A 20,604-nucleotide genomic window follows, 5' to 3' on the forward strand; every position below is an offset into this window, starting at 1 on the left:
CTGCCAGAAGAGATGGACCTGGGGAGCAGATGTGTAATTGGGCAGCTGGCCCAGCAGGCCTAGGTACCAGGTCCTCTGTCTACCAGGTGCCGTCCCTCTTCACATCGTTCCTCCCACTTCCTGTCTTTTCTCTCCCCATTTGGCTCAAAGCTGAGCAGAGAAATCTCTCTTTCTCTCTCTCATCCAAGGATCTCTGTAGATTTCTATGGAGACTAATTTTGCCCTTGCTCTCAACTCTGGGCAATGAATAGCATTCACACCTTCACTAATCTTTTGCCTCGACTTCCTCCCACCCTAATCCCACCTGATAGGTTAATACAACAGGTAGGAAACAGCCCAGTTCTCCTCACTTTTCCATCAGAAATGTGAGTTACTTGGCAGCAAGGACCAAACGTTATCTTCTTGCCTTTTCTTTTATTCTTTGAAATTCTCTACGTGGTTTCTCATCCATTCCATTTAGAAACAAAGGGCTTTTGTTGCTTTTTATGTAATAAGGGCTAACATCAGTTGAGCATTTACTAAACACTATGCACTTTACATGGGTTCTCTCATTTAATGCTCATAATCACCCTATGAGGTAGATATTATTACCTGTATCATTTTACAGATCAGGAAATTGAGGCTCAGAGAGGGTAAATAACTTATTCAAGAACACACAGCTAGTAAGAGGCAGTCAGGAGCTAAAGTCATTCCTAATCCAGAGTTTAACCCCTGTGTGACGCTGCTTTCCTAGGATGTTTTGCTACTGTATCCTTTTTATTGTGTTAAGCCTCTGGTGAGTCTATGCTCTGCCTGAGAAGGGCAGGCCCTGCCAAACGCTTTCTGTGCCTCTCGGTTTTAGCAAGAGAAAGTCCTCAAAGCGGGTAGCCAGGACCCGTATTTAACCAATAGACACCGAGCCGGAGGGCAATCTGGAGCAAACGCCTGCCTAGCTTGCTTCATCTAGGGCTCATAATCTCAGCGTTCAATCTGAGCGTGCCTATCAATCCTCCCACAGGCTACACTCCCCATTGCTCCACCCTGATTTTTGGGAGGAGGAAGGCTCACCCAAAGAGGAAAACAGGGAGGCTGTGCCCCCTTGTGGAATCCAATTCTCCCATTTTATAAAGGGCGAAACTGGTACTCAGAAGGGCGAATCATGCTCAAGGACGCGGATCTGGTTAGTCCCCGCTCGCAGTCACTGGGGTTATCTCGCTCAGCATAGTAATTTGCTTCAGCCCCAAAGCAGATAAACACAAATCAGTTCCTTACAAAGAAACACCGAGCTTGAGGTCTGAAACCTCAGAAGACCGTTGAGGAAACTCCCAGAACTCGGTAGCGGGTCTGGCGAAAGCCTTCCCGCCTTCGGCCCCGCCTCTCGGCCTCAGCCCCACCCTTCGACCCCGGCTCTGCGGGTCTCCAGCCCGCACTCCGTCGGCCCTCGGGTTCCAGGCCCCGCCCCTCGGAGGCCGCAGCCAATCGGAGAGCCGCGATACCGTCGCGCGCGCCTCACCCCTGCCGGCAGTGACGTGCCCCACCCCACAGCCGCGGGATTCAAACTCCCGGAAGCGGCTCCCGCGCCGGAGGGTGAGACTGGGCCGACCGCGGAGTGTGGCGGGGGCGGCCAGGGCCCGCAGCCCCGGGGCCGGGCGAGACGGCCAGGGAGGCGTGGGCAGTGGGAGATCGCGTTAGCTGGGGCTCAATCTCTGCCCTCTCGGGTGCCCGTCGCGTTTCCCTGGCTCTCACATGGTTCCTGGCCCTGGCTGGGTGCCTCACGGCGGTTGCAGATTCGATCCCTCCTTTCAGCCCTGCGGCGGATATTATCCTCCTCTTTCAGACGAGCGCTGGGAGTTCGAGTGACTTGGCCAAGGTCTTTCGTTAGTACAGCCTTTTGCGGATTAGCAGGCACTTTCATGTCTGTTCTACAAACATCTTCAAAGTGGGGGTGAGAAAAAAGGTGCCCGTTTTTGCAGTTTTTCTTTGCCTGTCTTCCCACGTGAGATCTTCTGTGAGGGTTTTCGTAAGATTTGCCTCCACTTGCAGACGACGTGGTCTGTAATAGAGGCGTCGTTCCCTTTGCTGGTTATCTTAGTCTTTCACCTTAGAATGGACAAAACTCCAGGGCTATCCTTGTGATAGATGGTCTCTTCAACTCAGTTTACCCACTTCTGGTATTTTCAGGCTCTCTGAGTCCACACAGGATGACCCTTAAGGTCCCTTCCGTAGAAAAACCTTCTCCACCGAGGTGTCTGAGTAGGTCTCCTCAACTGTTACTGGTATCATTGTACTTTTCATTTCCTGGATAACATTTATTTTACAACTTGAGAATCTATATTTGTTTCCTTGTTACTGCCTGCCGCGTCTGCTAGATCGAAAGTTCCGTTATGTAAGGGACATGTCTCTCTTTCATTTCTTTCTTTCTTTTTTCTTTTTTTTGCCAGTGTATACCCAGCACCTAATATGCTGTCTGGTAAATTAAATTCTCCAATATTTTTTGAATGCATGAATAGTATCATATTCCCCTGGATTCCCTAGTCACATTACCATTATTTTATCTTGGGATCCATAGGTGGAAAAATGCTTTTTAACCTCCCTAATTAAAACTACTTTTATTATATACACAGTAATTTTTGCTATGTATTTTGCTCCTAGAGTTTATATTATACCCTTGCTTCTTAAATGTCATCTAATACTATTAGCAAATACGCTAAACTTCTCCTTACGCGTTATTCTTAATTCCTGTCATTCCTGAATTCTGTGAATATTGTCTCTTTTTCCTATAAATGCCTCATATTGGTTTCTTCTCACTTCTGCCCACTGTGCTCTCTCAGCTGACCATTATTATTAAGATAGATCTGAAAAAAAAAAAAAAAAGATAGATCGGAACTAGGCTTAGCTTATAAAACAGAGTACGCACCATTATGTCAGGTAATGACGTTTCAATGTCCAGATATTCAGAATTACATTATTTATCATTAGCTTTTTATTCTTGGGTAAAATTTGTCTTTGATTGTGATCTACTTCTTTCAGACTTCATTTAATGGTTTAATCATTGGTTATCCCTCCATTTTTTTTAAATGAAATTTTTCTACTGAAGTATGACACACATACAGAATCCTGCACAGAGTACAAGTTGACATATTGAATACTCCCCATGTATCTACCACCCAGACTTTAAAAATATATAGTGTTACTAGCACGCTAGAAGCCTTCCCCAGTCCCTGTTCCATACCCTACTGGTTTGGCTATATCACTTCTATTTAGATAGAAAGGTTCCTCTGTTTAGCAAATTAGTTATTAGACCTTTTCAAACCTGAGATTTGACCTTGTAAACTCAGACTTATTACTGTATTTTTATTTTTACAGACATTTTCAGAGATGTCTTCCAGAAGTCCCAAAGATTTAATTAAAAGTAAATGGGGACCAAAGCCTAGTAACTCCAAATCAGAAGCTGCATTAGAAAAATTTAGGGGAGAAATTGCAGCCTTAAAAACATCGGTGGATGAAATGGCAAGCGGAAAAGGAAAGCTGAATGATAAAGACAGACACAGACTTTTGGAGGTAAGATCCTTTAAACTGTAGTAAGCTTTGCTGTAGTAGATGAGAAAGTATAATGATATAATGTAGTTTTTATGTTCACTAAATGTAAAAAACAAATCTAATGTCAACTTTGGGATTTAGCTTTTAATGTGAATGCTTAAAAACCCATTTAATCATGTATATTGGCTGCTTTACAAGTAATCTTTGTTTACAGTCTTTTTTAAGGTAAAATCATTACAGATATTAGCATTTTGTGTTCTGTTAAACTATATATCCCTAATTTACAATTTGGTATGATATAGTCTGTAAAGCAGTTAGGAATTTGCTAGAACTGGAAGGATTTAAAATTTAATCGTTAACTTGATTGTAATTTATTTTGCAAAAGTACTTTTATTGTTCATAGAAAATAAATGATCTGTGCTAAATAATATCATTGGATTTCTTTAAATTTTACTTTATAGGCACATCGTAAAACCAACTGATTTATTATTTTTTAACACATATTTATTATTATTTTTTAATACATAATATGTGTTAACATATTTTAACACTTTTTTTTAACACATATCACCAATTCTTAGACATAAAGATTATTTTGTAATCTGGTGAAGGAATCTAATAGCTTTCCTGGGAGACCTCTTTCCAGTTCATTCCACTTCTGACGAGCACTGGCTATCAAAACCCCTTTATAATCAATTGAAATTAACTTCCTGTAACTTCTACCCGTTTGTTCTAGTTATGTCAATTAAAGCTACACAGAACAAGTCTATTTTTTTTTTATCCAATTGACAATTTTTCAGATATCCAAGGAAATCTTGCTTCCTCTTACTTTTCTGTAGACCAGCCCCATATTCTTCAGCTTTACTGGCTTTTTCTCCTCCTGGTCACTTTCCTGAACACTCTGTGGTGTGTTCATGTCCCTCTTGAATTATGTACCTAGTATTGCATACAGTGGCAAACACAGGTTGAAGCAGTACTATTATTTCCCGTAATCTGGATGATATACTCTATGAAAGCTTAAAATTGAATTCGGTTTGGGCTTCCCTGGTAGCGCAGTGGTTGAGAGACCGCCTGCCAATGCAGGGGACACGGGTTCGTGCCTCGGTCCGGGAAGATCCCACATGCCGCGGAGCGGCTGGGCCCGTGAGCCATGGCCTCTGAGCCTGCGCGTCCGGAGCCTGTGCTCCGCAACGGGAGAGGCCACAACAGTGTGAGGCCCGCGTACCGGCAAAAAAAAAAAAAAAAATTGAATTCAGTTTTTTGGTAACTGTATCATACTACTGTCTTGTCTTAAGCTTGTAGGCAACTGAAAATTCCCTCATCGTTTTCATACAACTGTCCCACTCAATTTCCCCATTTTTTTTTTTTTTTTTTTTTGCCGTACGCGGGCCTCTCACTGTTGTGGCCTCTCCCGTTGCGGAGCACAGGCTCTGGACGCGCAGGCTCAGCGGGCATGGCTCACGGGACCAGCCGCTCCGCAGCATGTGGGATCTTCCCGGACCGGGGCACGAACCCGTGTCCCCTCCATCAGCAGGCGGACTCTCAACCACTGCACCACCAGGGAAGCCCAATTTCCCCATCTTTATTTGAACAACTGCTTCTCTCCCCCACCCTCAAATGCAAGTTTTTAGTTTTATGTTGTTTTTCCTTTGTTAGCATGTAAAGCCACTCTGCTAACTTTTTCTATCATCTCTCTATTGATGCGTTCTCCCTTATGCCAGCAGGAGTTTAACAAACATGTCTTCCTTATCTTTCAAATCCTTGAAAATGTTGAACACTCCTTTGAAGATCACCTTCTAGATTTGACACCAAATCATTTATTAACAAAAAGCAAGTTTATGAATGCACTTTTATTCGGGTAGAACATTTTATTTTTAAATTCTGTTGCTTCAAGTTCATCAGTGAGCATGTATCTCTTTGTGTGACTCACTTTTAGCCTTTAAGATTATTAGATCTGGCATGATGGGGGAATGACTAGCAGATACTCAGGTGAGAGCCAGCTTTTCTTCAGCTTTCTCTAACCACTGTTGACAGAGTTGATCTTTCCTTTCTGTGTCCATGTCCCATTCATTTTCTATATATCTTAACCACAGCACTTACCATATTGCATTAATATATTGGCTTACCTCTCTGATTTCTCTGAGCGTAAGACCTTGCCTTCATCTTTTTTTTTTTTAACTTTTTATTTTATATTGGAGTATAGCTGATTAACAATGCTGTGATAGTTTCAGGTGCACAGCAAAGCGACTCAGCCATGCATATACATGTATCCATTCTCTCCCAGACTCCCCTCCCAGGCTTCATCTTCTTTTTTGCCCTGTATCTGGTATAATGCTGACTTGATATATAATAAACACTTCACAAATGCTTGTTGTAATGTACTGTTTATTTTTGTGTTTGACCTGGCCTTTTTCTAAGATTCTTCTTGGTTTATATCTAGAAAATTCGAGTCCTTGAAGCTGAGAGAGAGAAGAATGCTTATCGCCTCACAGAGAAGGACAAAGAAATACAGCAACTCAGAGACGAGCTGAAAGCCAAACACAGCACTACTGCATTGCTTGAACAGCTGGAAGAGAAAACAAAGGAAGGTGAAAGGAGGGAACAGCTGTTGAAATCCTTGTCTGAAGAGACAGATATATTAAAAAAACACTTGTCTGCTACAACTGCAAGACTTGCTGAATTTGAAGGCAAAGCTGATACACTTCGTTTATCACAGGTATTAATTTCTTTAAACCCAGATTTTTTAAATCTTTTCTGATACAGTTTGTAATTCTTATGGAGAATGAGTTTGTTAAAACATGCTTGGCAAATGGTGAGACAGTATAGTATACTAACAGGTTCCTTTTTTTTTTTATAGCCTGGTACTTCTCCATAAGCAAAAATAGGTAATATGGCTCCCTCCACTCCCCACACCATTGTTTTATGCAAGGGAGTATTCAGAATACAGAATCCGCTGTGTATCTACAACAGCCGGGAAGATTTTGTTGAGTTCTTTTTTCTATAGTTTGTATTGTGAAAACAATAGGCTTCATTTTTTGGTTGTTTTTCTTATTTGAGATACCCAGTTAAAATATCAAGTATGCTTTTTTCCTAACTGTACATGCTTTTTCTCCCTCTCTTTTGTTTTAGCATCACTAGTGTAGCAAAAAGAGCAAGGATTTGTGGGTAGGCAGATCCGAGTTCAGATCTTTGTTCTTCCACTTGCTAGCTGTGTGACTCTGAACAAATTCCTTAACTTCTCTAGCCTTGGAGACAATGCTAGAATTCACCAGACCCCTCTCCTAAACCTCAATTTCCACATCAGTAAAATCAGGGTAAGAATACTGGAGATTAAATGTTACAATATATGTAAATAGCCTAGCAGAGTGCCTGGCATGTAGTAAGTGCTAAATAAATGGTTTCTTATTGATCAGACCTTTGATTCTTTTCGAAATTTGGACATTTGAATAATACTAATACTACAACTATTAATACCACCTACAGAAGAAAATCTATGGCTTTCAGATACAATATGTCAACGATGTTAAGGGTCTTTCTACTTTATCTCCCCTTTAGAGCACCTATAATTTATGTGTACTCTCATAGATGGGCAATTGAGTGTTTCTACAGATGAGTTCAAAGAGGTTAAGCTTTTCTAGAGAATTTCCATAGAACTGAAACTCATGAAACATTATAGTCAGGTCCTACGTGGTTGACTAAACCTTTACTTAAAGCTCAAGAATTAGTTTCTTTTGAAGGTGGAAATGTAAATCTTGGTAGAAATGATAATTTTAAAAATGTATTCTTATAATAATTGTTGAATACCCACTACTCATTTCTGTATTAGTCAGCATGTCTAATTGCCTAACAACCGACCTCCAAATCTCAGAGTCTTATATGAAAAATGATTATTTTTCCCTCATGTCACAGCCTAGTGCAGGTTGGAGTGGAGGAGGCTTTGCTCCACATAGGCATTCAGAGATCCACGTTCCTTCCTTCTAGTGGCTCCCCCATCCCTCAGGGTGCAGTCCTCCACCAGATCCGCTATACACAGCTGTGGGCTAGACAGCATGTGGAGAATTGGGGGAGCTGGTAAGGTCTAGGCCTGGGAATGGCATATCTCACTTTTGCTTACGTTCCATTGGACAGAATTCAGTCTCATGACCTCACTAACCACAGGGAAGTCTGGGAAATGTAGTCCACAATGTGCCCAGGGAGAAAGGAAAGGGATTTGATGAACTATCTCTATCATAGTTTCTACCTAAAGGACTAAATTGAGAGGGAGAAAGGGCTACATACTAGGGTGGCTAGAGCATCTTTGGAGAAAAAAATATTTTGAGCTTCTTTGCCATCCTTCACATACATCTCTTTCCTTATAGCTGTTAAAAGACTGAAATACAGCTTTTTATGAGTTTTGTTGACTAGCCTGGCTACCTTACCACCTACTTCCCCTCTTTTTTTTCTCTATGAGAAAATGAAGAAAAAAGAGGGGACAAATTATGTTTTGAGTTCTATATGAATGAATATTAATTAATACTATTGCTAATACAAATATAATTCTAGAAAACAACTTTCATCTTTTATTTGCCAATTTAATATTTTCCAGATTTCATTTAAATAGCCCAGCTGTTTTGTCTCCTTCTGGTGAAAATCAGTGGGCTGTTCATATGCATTGCGGGCTATACTGGGGTCCAGGTGACCTCAGAGGTCAAATTAGGTATGAAATCTCAGGGTTTCCAATCTGCTTAGAAAGCTTCCAGGACATCTAAATTCTGCTCTGCTACCCATCACCTGGCATATACCAGATCTGGATTTTGGGATGCCCCTGTGAAGTATACTGTATTATTATGAAACTAAATATAATGAGGAAACTTCTGTTGTTAAATTTATGATGTTAACTAATATTGATTTACTTGTAGACTGTGGCTACAAGTTGCTTCAATTCATCAATGAGTAATATTCATGAAATGGAAATACAGCTGAAAGATGTAAGTTCATTTTTCTTTTACTAAGTTATGACTAAAGAGGACTACTTCATTTATTATCAAATTTCATGGAAATTGACAGCAGTAATGCTGTGGTTTGAAAAAAATCTTTTGAGGAAATGGAGAAATGAATGGTTTGAGATCATCTCTCTAGGTTACTACTACCTTTAAGTCTCTTTCCAGGCATTCAAGAGGGCCAGTTCCTCTAAGTATGGACTCTTTAGGATAGAAAGCCCTAGAAATCACCCATTTTTACCAAATACCTCAACAGTATCCCTTCTTCACCTAAATCTAATTTGCTCAACTATTTTATTATTATAATGTAATTTAACTTGTAGGTTTTTTTTTCTTTTTGTTTATCCATGCAAGATGTACTCTTTAGTTTGAAATTATTCCCTTGGAACCAGGGTTTGCTTTCATAGTTTGAAAAGGAAACACATTCTTTGTGTATTCAATGTTTCTTTTTCCTAGAATTTGATATGAGGTTATTTTAGATATATGGTAAAGCTGTACTACAAACTTATGTCTTAAATGGATTGGTGAGTTTCATTGGAAATTAAATAAATTGGGGACACAGGACTACTATTCACATTGTACTTTTTCAAGTTTTAAGATTAGATATGCAAAGTATGAAATTCTTGATTTAATTATTGGGTCAGTAGGTAGATATTGTGATTCCAGAAATATTACTAGCATGTCTACCCTGATCTAGGTATGCTCTTAAGATTCCTGTTTTATCTTATCTAGCAGGTGTACCTTGAGGTCTATTTAATCTTCAAAAGAAGAATTTAAATCTGTTGAGTGTCTATATAACTGGGTACCACATACCCTTATCAAAGTAATTTACCTAGAGGTAACAGAAATACAGAAGAAACATAATTCTTAAAATACTATCAAAATAAGTTTTTTGTATGTCATATACTATCCCCAGCATCTACAAAATTGGAAAGAATGACTAAAGGGAATCTTGTGAAGTTTCTTGAATTTCACTAGTGTCTCGTTTAGCAAAGTACCTGAAAATAGATGCTGTTTTCTTAAACTCGGGTAATTTTTAGGCTTCTCAGTGCTAACTGCTTCAAAGAGCAACTAAAGTTATTTTTATGTAATGACGATTGGTCTGGGGTAGAACCTGAGATTCTCCATTTCCAGTAAGCTTCAGGTGCTGCTGCTACTGTTAGTGGTCTGAAGACCACCCTTTAAGAACCATTAAATTACATTTGGGGAGCAAGAGGTGGTTTAGCTCTGGTTACCCCTTTGGAGTCTCAGCAGATCTTTTAGAGCAGGAGGAGAATTATAGTTGGAGGGTTTAGGAGCAGGGAGAGAGAAATCTCACTCTTCAGAGTCTGCAGTGTCACAATATTGGCTTTGGGGAGCTCAGCAATGCTAATCCTACACCCTCTGCAAACCTCCCATAAAACTTCCTTTAGAAGTTTGCTCACCTATTTTAAGAATCAGTATTTGTTATGCTAAAATAATCTTAAGGCCGAGCTGTATCATTCCTCATCTACCATTTAGGTCTGGCTGATATTTTGAAATAATTACACAGAGTTAATGCTGTAAACATTCTCCAGTGTCAGTAACTTTGACACCAAATAGCTAAAAGTCAGTTTTAATAGGCATTTCTTGCTCTTGATTTTAAAAATCTGATTTTTAGGGAATTCCCTGGTGGTCCAGTGGTTAGGACTGTCAGCTTCCACTGCAGGGGACACAGGTTCAATCCCTGGTTGGAGAGCTAAGATCCCAAAAGCTGTGCAGTGAGGCCAAAAAAAAAAGGAAATGAAAGCTTCTTTATTTATTTATTTTTGGCTGCATTGAGTCTTCGTTTCTGTTCGAGGGCTTTCTCCAGTTGCGGCGAGTGGGGTCCACTCTTCATCGCGGTGCGCGGGCCTTTCACTGTCGTGGCCTCTCTTGTTGTGGAGCACAGGCTCCAGACGCGCAGGATCAGCGGCCATGGCTCATGGGCCCAGCTGCTCCGCGGCATGTGGGATCTTCCCGGACCGGGGCACGAACCTGTGTCCCCTGCATCGGCAGGCGGACTCTCAACCACTGCGCCACCAGGGAAGCCCGGAAAATCTGATTTTTAAACATAGAATTATGGAAGATAAATAATAATTATTTTAAATTTTTTATTTCGAAAAAATTCAAATTTACAGAAAAGTTACAAGAATGGAAAATGGTACATAGAACCCCACATACTCTTTACCAAAATTGAACTATTTTAGGGACTCCCCTGGTGGCGAAGTGGTTAAGAATCTGCCTGCTAATGCAGGGGACACGGGTTCATTCCCTGGTCTGGGAAGATCCCACATGCCGTGGAGCAGCTAAGCCCGTGCACCACAGGTACTGAGCCTGCTCTCTGGAGCCCGCGAGCCACAACTGCTGAGCCTATGTGCGGCAACTACTGAAGCCCACGCGCCTAGAGCCCGTGCTCGGCAACAAGAGAAGGCACTGCAATGAGAGGCCCGCGCACTGCAGTGAAGAGTGGCCCGCGCACTGCAGTGAAGAGTAGCCCCCGCTCGCCGCAACTGGAGAAAGCCCATGCGCAGCAACATAGACCCAACGTAGGCAAAAATAAATATATAAAATAAATTTTTAAAAAAATTGAACTATTGTTAACATTTTACCCCATTTGATACTTTCTCTTTCAATCCCCACCCCCATACACACACACACAGTTATAATTTTTTTTTTTTTTTAATTTGGCTGCATTGGGTCCTCGTTGTTACGCGTGGGCTTTTCTCTAGTTGTGGAGAGTGGGGGCTACTCTTTGATGTGGTGCGCGGTTTCTCACTGCGGTGGCTTCTCCTGCTGTGGAGCACGGGCTCTAGGCGCATGGGCTTCAGTAGTTGTGTCACGCGGGCTCAGTAGTTGTGGTTCGAGGGCTCTAGAGCGCAGGCTCAGTAGTTGTGGCACATGGGCTTAGCTGCTCCACGGCATGTGGAATCTTCCCAGACCAGGGCTCAAACCCGTGTCCCCTGCATTGGCAGGCGGATTCTTAACCACTGCACCACCAGGGAAGCCCTTAATGTAGCTTCTTATGTGAATATTTTGCTAATGTCTTGCCACAGATCAGGTGGTATGATCCACAGAAAATGTAGATGTGATTTTATAAAATTTTCCAGCTTGTGCTAGGTGGCTGGTAAGGCATCATCTAGTTTCTTGCAGGAAAGATGTAACTGAAATGAAAAACTAATATTAGCAGTAACAGTAAAGTGAATCACTTTCCCTCTTACCAGCTAACTTAAACAGACACTGCTTATTTTATTAATATTATCCCATCATTCAAATAATTTCTTGACTACACATTGTATGCAAAAGCTGTAAATCCTCGTGGAAAAGCATGGTCTGCCACTTCAAGGAGCTTACTATCTATTTGAGAGAAACAGCAAACACAGAAAAAAGCTGAAGATGGTTGGTAACATAATTTTTTAAAATATGTAGACATATGTATATATAACAACTGAGTTCATAAGCCCCTATACAAACCAGATGAATGATCCCAATTTGGGATTTTTGAGTTCTAAAAGATGTAAAAGATGAAAATTGGTGATAAGGAGAGAGGGTGGTATTTAAGTTTGAGATGGAGTTAGCAGTGCAAACAGTTTATTGGGGAGCGACATCTGTGAAAGGAAAAGGAAGGCAGCGGGACTGGACAGGGGCACCGTCAGGCCAGGATGCAAACCTGACAGAGCCTCTGTCCACCCTGTGGAGAGCTCCCAGGCAGAGCCCTGTGTTGGGTGGAAACAGCTCATTTTCTTTTTTAAAAAATTTATTTATTTAATTAATTTATTTTTGGCTGTGTTGGGTCTTTGTTGCTGCACTCGGGCTTTCTCTAGTTGTGGCGAGGGGGACCTACTCTTTGTTGCAGTGCCCGGGCTTCTCATTGCGGTGGCTTCTCTTGTTGCAGAACATGAACTCTAGGCACGTGGGCTCATTAGTTGTGGCTCACGGGCTTAGTTGCTCTGCAGCATGTGGGATCTTCCCGGACCAGGGCTTGAACCCATGTCCCCTGCATTGGCAGTCAGATTCTTAACCACTGCGCCAAAGGGAAGCCCCAAGAAACAGCTCTTTCTTTCTTTTTTTTTTTTTTTGAAACAGCTCTTTCTTAAAAGAGTATCTGAGCAGTGCATCTCCACCTCTACCACAAAGACATTCTGTTTACAGAGAATGACATGGACACAGACACAAAGCAAATTGTGTATAGGAAATAGCAGACAAATGAACTTAACCCCATGTAGATGTGACTTTGCCATGTTATTAGGTATTCCAAAGGTGTGTGGCCTTAGAATGTGTCTCTGTGTCAGGAGCTTTACAGTGGTTGCTTAGAATCATTCTATGATGTGAGCTGTAGAGTTTTTGTGTGCTGGAAAAGACTGCATCCCTTGGGCTCCCTTGTCCATTTTAAGAGTTTGAGTTTTTATTATTGATTTGCTTTCATTTTCACTTTGAGGCTCTGGAGAAAAATCAGCAATGGCTTGTGTATGATGAGCAGCGAGAGGTCTACGTAAAAGGACTTTTAGCGAAGATCTTTGAGTTGGAACAGAAATTGGAAACAGCTGTTCATGCATTCCCACAGGAGACAAAAAAGACTGAATCAGAAGGTACTGGTATAAAAATGTTCTTTAGGGTTGTCCTGCCTGACATTTTTCAAAAGGAGAGATTCATCAAATTTAGATTCTTATAGACATGTGTTATAAAGTAAAGTAAGAGCAGGTCTGCAAGCCCTGAAGTAAGAAATACCATTTTAGCCAGTCTGTTTCATTTCCCATTGTTTTCTGACACCAAAGGGCATAAGTCACAGGGTAAAGGGATCTTGCAGCCCTGAAGGCACATTAAGTTTTCTCCACCTTACAAATCCTTCCCCTCCTTCAAAGCCCTTCTCCAACTTTATTTCCCCCAGTGCTGACCTTATCTTTTTACTCAGCTTCCCTTTAGCAGTTATTCATATCAATCCCAGGAGAAAGATTACATTTTTATACATTATTCTTCAATCATTTGAATCTCACCCTAGAATTGAGGTGAAGTTTCTTCTGATTGATGCTGTCTTTTTTGCCAAGTGGTCTGCAGCTTCTCTGACACTGATCTCCATTGTGTTTCACAAGAAGCCTAAGAGGTGGGGCAGGAAGGATCATTATTCTCATTTTACAAATAGATTCAGCAGTTCCAGGTGATAAGCCAGGAAAAGAAAAACCCCTGTGCAAAGCACTCATTTAGAATGACTGACAACCTTAGTGGGACTGGAGCCTTGAATTATAGAAAGAGAAAGCTAATGAAAGGCCAGCAAGGCTCATAATCTTAGAGCTTCACATGTGAATATTTAAAATGAAACTAATGCTAAAAAAGTATAAAAGGAATGTCTCTAGAGATAATTTAAAGCTTTTTATTCCTAAGGGGACAAAGTTACTACTGTAATGCCTTTATAAGTTTACTACACATAAAAGGATTTTAATTATGGGTGAAGTCTAGTCTTTTTCTCGGGTAATATAGTTTTCCTTTTCTCTCTCCCTCGCTCTCTCTCTGTGTTTTATCAAAGCAATATAAACACTTGTTAAAATAATTTAATAATAGTACAGAAGACCCTGTTCTACATTTCCCATCCCATCCTAATGCCTATTTCTTCCTCCCATCAGGGCAGCTGCTTTTAAACATTTCTGGTTTTGGTTTTGGTAATTACTGCCATATCTATAAATAATGACTTAATGGCCCTATATGTTGATTTGTTTTCTTTAGACATTAGTGACTTTCCCTCCCTCAGAATAATTATATTACTGTTTCTAGTTCTTCTGTTTATTCATTTTGTGAGTTCAAGTAGTGTACCTGAACTTCTGTTTCTTGTTCTGTCAAATATCAGCCATGTTCCCTCTCTCTTGACTCTTCGTTTTTGAAGGTGAGGAAATAAATGTGATCTTGTTTATAGAAACATATTTACATTTATTTCTTCAGGAAAATTCTCTCTTTTATAAAGTGAGTTGTGCCCTGATGTGTTTGTCCTAGGTTGTCTTCAAGAAGAAAAGCAAAAATATTACAACCATCTCTTGGCAAATGCAAAAAACGATCTTGAGGTAGAACGACAAACAATAACTCAGTTGAATTTTGAACTTAGTGAATTTAGAAGAAAATATGAAGAAACCCAAAAAGAAGTGCAAGATTTAAATCAGCTGTTGTGTTCACAAAGAAAGGCAGATGTACAACATCTGGAATACGATAGGCATAAAACAGAGAAAATACAAAGGCTCAAGGAAGAGAATGATCTTGCCAGGGAAAAACTTGAAGAAGAGAAGAAGAGATCTGAAGAGCTCTTATCTCAGGTGAGTCTAACTAGCAAGGTTTTGCACAGTTTATAATTCAGAATTCTCATGGTACTTACTAAGTGTCAGGGACTATTTTAACTACTTGGGAACCAGCAAGGAGCAACGCAAGTTCCTGCCCCCTCCTAGGAGTTCATACTTAGAAGGGAGACAGACCATAAACAAGTACCTAAATAAACAAGTAAACTAAAGAAAATAAAACAGGGTAATATGACCAAGAGAAATCGGGGGCCAGCGGAAGCGTCGCTGAGGAGATGGTATTTGGACAAAGCTGATGGTGAGAAGGAACCGGCGAGGTGGGTGACTGTGGGAATTCCCTCCTAGTGGGAGGAAATCACAGACACAAAAGCTGAGTGAGGAGGAGTTAGGTATGTGTGAGAAGCTGAAAGAGGGGAAGTTAAGGGGGGATCAAGGCTGATTGCTAGGCTGGCACTGAGATTGTGATGACACTGGCTCCAGTTAATTACCAGATGCCCTCCATGTTCTCACTATGCTCACAGCCGGATCCAGGATGTCCGTCTCAGTAATGTTGGCATTACTGAGGATTATTAGAATTGAATACTACTTCAACAGAAACTCATTAATTTAAATTTTGCCTGGCAGCATGAAATAATGGAAAAAACATAATTTGAGGTCCATACCAGGTCTCTAATTGTGTGGCCTGAGGAAAATCAGCTAACTTCTCTGACTTGCAGGTTATTTGTGTCAAATTAATAATAGTAAATCTAACAACTTCTTCTCGCCTCAGAGGACTTTTATGAAGGTCAACTGAGAGAATGTAAAAGTGCTTTGTAAATTAAAGGGCTAGGTAAATGTTAGTTATTGCTACTATTAGAATAGTAATTTGGGGGACTTCCATGGTGGCACAGTGGTTAAGAATCCGTCTGCCAATGCAGGGGACACGGGTTCAAGCCCTGGTCTGGGAAGATCCCACATGCCGTGGAGCAGCTGAGCTTGTGAGCCACAACTACTGAAGCCCGTGTGCCTAGAGCCTGTGCTCTGCAATAAGAGAAGCCACTGCAATGAGAAGCCTGCACACCGCAATGAAGAGCAGCCCCCGCTCACCGCAATTAGAAAAAGCCCACGTGCAACAATGAAGACCCAACGCAATCAAAAATTAAATAAATTAATTTAAGAAAAAAAAAAGAATAGTAATTTTTAAAATCCTCCAAAAGTTGAGAGAGAGGGAAAAAAATAGTCTGTAACATTTGCCTTCTTAGTCTTTACCACCCTTACTTCTGCCTGCAGGTGCAAGCAGTGATATTTATGAAAGATTATGCAGAAGTGACTGAGAAGTTTGCTCCTACTCTGGCTGAGGTGGCCAGGCTCTTCCAGCTTTGTTATCCTACTCAGAAATATTAGTGGATGTCAGGACCTAAAGGAAAGTGGGTGTGTCCACTGCGGTTTAGTGCTTTTATTTTTTATTTTTTTTGCTGTACGCGGGCCTCTCACTGTTGTGGCCTCTCCCGTTGCGGAGCACAGGCTCTGGACGCGCAGGCTCCACGGCCATGGCTCACGGGCCCAGCCGCTCCGCGGCTTGTGGGATCCTCCCAGGCCGGGGCACGATCCCACGTCCCCTGCATCGGCAGGCGGACCCCCAACCACTGTGCCAGCGGGGAAGCCCCGGTTTAGTGCTTTTTTTTTTTAATCAACGTTCAGTCTGTGCCTCAGGGAACTCTTGGCCTGGGCAGTACTGCTCAGCTGCTTATATAGATAGGTTGCCCAACCACAGCTGGAAGGACTCACCCAGAAGAGCAGGGGTTGCCCTGGTTAGAAATGTGAGCCTGTCATGCATCCCAGGTCAAGGTCAAACCATAAAATGTCAATGTGACAGTGTTGGTTCTATTTACATCCTACAGGTCCAGTTTCTTTACACGACTCTGTTGAAGCAGAAAGAGGAACAGAAAAGGGTAGCTCTGTTGGAACAACAGGTATTCATTGGGGTTGCTTCTAAATTCAATTTAACCCTTTAGAAAATGGAATTTTTCCTCATGTTTACACTATTCTGTGAAGAAACAGTTGAAAGTTGTAGAAAATGTTTTTTAAAAACTTTAACAAAATATTTAAAGTGACTATCTGTGCCAGCCATATGTTCCCATTACTATCTTTAGGCTAAACCAGATTCTCTAAGGTGACATGGCAATTTTCTTGACAGGTAGATGTTTGTCTTCGCAAATTTTATTCTTCCCTAAATGGCTGCTAGTCTGACCGGATGTCCCTAATAGGGCTGCTTGATAACTTCAAGTAGAACTCAAAGAGACACCAGTTATTCTCAGAATAGACACCAGAGATTTTTAGTATATTCCAAACCAGGGAACAGCCATCTCTTTCCCTTCCCCACAAAAAGGAGGACGGGGAGGACAGATTCTAACCACTCACTTATACCTCAAGCTTTGGTTTTGCTCCTTGGACAAAGCTTTTTCATTTATCAACATCTCAGTGTGCTCAGAGGAATTCTTGCTCTAATGGTACAATACATGTTTGCTTCTTGTGCTAATAAAAAAAAAATGCAAGCATCCAGTCAAGAAAACTAGACAGTATATACTAGCTGTCATTGTCTTGTCTTGGGCATTTTTTCTAGATGCAGGCATGTACTGTAGACTTTGAAAATGAAAAACTTGACCGTCAAAATATGCAGCATCAATTGCATGTAATTCTTAAGGAGCTCCGAAAAGCAAGAAATCAAATAACACAGTTGGAATCCTTGGTGAGATCGGAATGGTTAAACTAAAACTTGTTTTCATCTTTCTCTTTCTGCCATCTTTCTATTTACATGTAAAACCATTTCCTGAAGTAGGAGGATACAGCTTAAATAATGGCTGTTTCTCAAATCAATCAGATCAAATCCCCTGCCTCTTTTGAAGCAACTGCCCTTTGAGCATCAGTTCAGAGGACTAGACAGAGGGACATTATGGGCCTCTTGGTAATGATAACATTACCGGTGCCTGGGATCATTCCCCACCCACGCTGGGCTCTGTGATTCTAAAGGCACTAAACAGTGCCTGGCCTGGGGGATACAGGGGGCAAGGCAGGGCAGTTGTAGATCCTGAATTGAAATTATTCTTTTCTATTTAAAAAGAAAGAAAGAAAAAAATGCTGGTTTTAGGGCTAATGGACTATTACTGTTAATACTCTCTTTTAGGCATATTGAGTTGAGTACTTTCTGGGGGTTACCCTGAACACATAATCTTTTTAAACATTAACCTTTTAAATAACATGCTTCTATGAGGAAATGGTTTTTGATCTACCTATTTTCATCCTATTAATAAGCTTTGGACCAAATCTGTTAGGGTCTGTGTGTGTTATGTCCCCACACATTTCATATATCATCCTAGTACTGCAGAATATTTGCAGATGGTGAAATGTTACGAACAGAATTCCTCGGTTTTCAAAAGAGAAAATAGCAGTTGTTAAAATCATTTGTAATTTCTTTATGAATAAAAGACAGAAAATAACTTTTTGGCTCTATTTATGTCATTGATATTGACCATTTATAATATTTGAAATTGAAATGTATAATTCATTCCTGTTGATGACTGTTTTTCAAAGTATAGGAAGCCAAAGGTATACAAAAGAATCCATAATTTTCCTGTATTTCTCTTTGTGTTCCTACCATCCATCATCTTCATATTATGTTGTAAAGTACTCATTTTTAAGCTTTACTGACTATTCTAAATTCCTCAGGGAAAAAAATCATGAAATAGGGAAGTCACAAAGGAATTATACAACATCTTAGTCATTTCTGTGTATAACCTGTTTGACCTGCTAAAATTCTTTGCTGCTCTTAATTCCATGTAGTTCTTTATTATTGAAGTTACCCCTCTTTTACAAACCTAGCAAACTTTGTCAGCACTGTCCACCCGCCCACCTTTACATTTGGCTCTAAGCATTTTAATAAAACCTATCTATGTAAACACCCAACCCTAGAACTTCCTGGGTAATTTGGGTGATTTATAACCGCCTTGTATGTTGCCACCATAATACCAGTGACCAGAGAGATTCAGAAGAAAATCTGTCTACAGGGCTGAAGCAACTGGAGTACCTATGGAGCAGTTACTGGATGGTAGGCCATCTATACAAACCGTGTTCGTTTGACATTTATTTTTCAGAAGCAACTTCAAGAGTTTGCCTTCACAGAGCCATTAGTCACTTTGCAAGGAGAGACTGAAAACAGAGGAAAAGTTGCCTCACCAAAAAGTCCTACTGCTGCACTAAATGAAAGCCTGGTGGAATGTCCCAAGTGCAATATCCAGTATCCAGCCACCGAACATCGAGATCTACTCGTCCATGTTGAATACTGTTCTGAGTAACAATATAATTATTCTTTGTTTTTGTGTCAAAAGATTCAGTACTGTATTTTACGTTAGCTTATGGACATTTTGAATTACTTATTTCACCTCAGATCAGAAAGTGCCTATATACTTTTCAGACTCTGGTATAGGAGTGAATCGTTGTATTATTATTATTTTTTTTGCCTGATTTGCATTTTCTTGGCAGTGATACCTCCCTGCAGTGGTTCATCTTGAGGCTTTAGTGACAGAATGTGCAGAGTATTGAATGCTGAGATGACTAACATTTTGCACTGTTAAAGTACTTGCTGGAGAAAAGATAGTTCAGGTTGTTGCTTGTGCATCAAATTTGTTACACCAACAAGCAACTATTTTATGTTTCGTGGATTTTTAAAAATCAGAAGTAATTAACCAGGGATCTTATTGTGTTAGTATTTTTTAATCCAAGCACTTATTAAGCCTACAGTTCTGATTTTCATGTCCATTGTGAAAAGATGGTGATACTTTTTTCATTTTTTTTTTCCTTTCTATGTTAGAGCGGTTATTAGAAAAGTTGGGGATTTTCCTGATCTTTATTGCTGCTTACTGTTGAAACTGTAAACCTACCTGTGTTCTAAGCACAAAGCAGATTCTGTTTAAGGAATACTCCTTAGTAGCCACACACAATGTTTTCTGTAATGTTAACTGGCTATAACTTTAACTTGAATTTCATTAGCACATGTTGGTTAGCTAAAATTGTTAAAAGGAATTTTGATAAAACCACCTAGCCCTCTCTTTTGATTTGCAGGTGTTTTATTTATTTATTTTTGGTACTCTTAAAAGCTGGGCGATGTAATGAGCAGATATTTGCTTATCTGAATATATATTTTTATACATGCATGTGTAAACCAAGAAATTTTTTATTTCTTCAGGTTTTCTAAAATGCTTAACACTGGGCTACTGTTAGTAATGTAGAGGAGAAAAGAATAAAATGATATAATAAGTTTTGCTCTGAGGAGTGTATATGTATGTAGACAGGTATTGTGAGATTTCTGCCCTGAGAGGGGTGCCAGCGAGTTACAGATAAAACAAGATGATAAATAAGGTGGTTAAGGACACCTTGGAACCAAAAGCTGCATGAAGCTCGGAAAGTTTAAGCAAAATGCCCATAATCATAAAAAAAAGACATTCTTGGATTTCAGACTCCAGGTCGACTCCAAAGCCCGTGTTCTCTCCACCAGAAAACCCTTACGAATTCTCCAAACTCAGTATCCTTAACTGGAGTAATGGGATGTTCCTTGAGTTACAGAAATGGCAGAACACACCTGGTCTCTTTCATCCCTCTGGTCTGGGAAGTTCTGCCTTGTCAAACCCCTCCACCTGTTCCATGGATCCGTGCTGTGCCAATTCGGCAAACATCTTTACGTTCATTCTCCAAACGTTTATTAAATGGCAACTACACGCAAAGCTCTGGGCTAGGTGTTAGTGACACAGTGATAGTAAAATGCAGCTCCATCTTCACAGTCTGGTAGAAGAGACCAAGAG

General features: G+C 40.5%; 1 protein-coding gene across 4 annotated transcripts; it reads left to right on the forward strand.

The window, feature by feature from the left end:
* Window positions 1-1,401: 1,401 nt before the first annotated feature.
* CEP55 (centrosomal protein 55) lies at window positions 1,402-20,033 on the forward strand. Of its 4 annotated transcripts, none has more exons than XM_033404903.2 (9): window positions 1,402-1,566; window positions 3,346-3,540; window positions 5,960-6,235; window positions 8,418-8,486; window positions 12,934-13,084; window positions 14,478-14,791; window positions 16,651-16,722; window positions 17,373-17,498; window positions 18,901-20,033. In XM_033404903.2, exons 2-9 carry the CDS (start codon window positions 3,358-3,360, stop codon window positions 19,099-19,101), a joined length of 1,392 nt encoding a protein of 463 aa, XP_033260794.1. In that variant the 5' UTR covers window positions 1,402-1,566; window positions 3,346-3,357; the 3' UTR covers window positions 19,102-20,033. The 4 variants fall into 4 exon arrangements, with proteins under 4 accessions (XP_033260794.1, XP_012392026.2, XP_033260796.1 ...); XM_012536572.3 differs by lacking the exon at window positions 1,402-1,566 and adding an exon at window positions 1,573-1,924; XM_033404905.2 differs by lacking the exons at window positions 1,402-1,566; window positions 17,373-17,498 and adding an exon at window positions 1,573-1,924.
* Window positions 20,034-20,604: the final 571 nt, after the last annotated feature.

The sequence above is a fragment of the Orcinus orca genome, chromosome 14 (assembly GCF_937001465.1).
Source record: "Orcinus orca chromosome 14, mOrcOrc1.1, whole genome shotgun sequence".
NCBI classification, from domain to species: Eukaryota; Metazoa; Chordata; class Mammalia; order Artiodactyla; family Delphinidae; genus Orcinus; species Orcinus orca.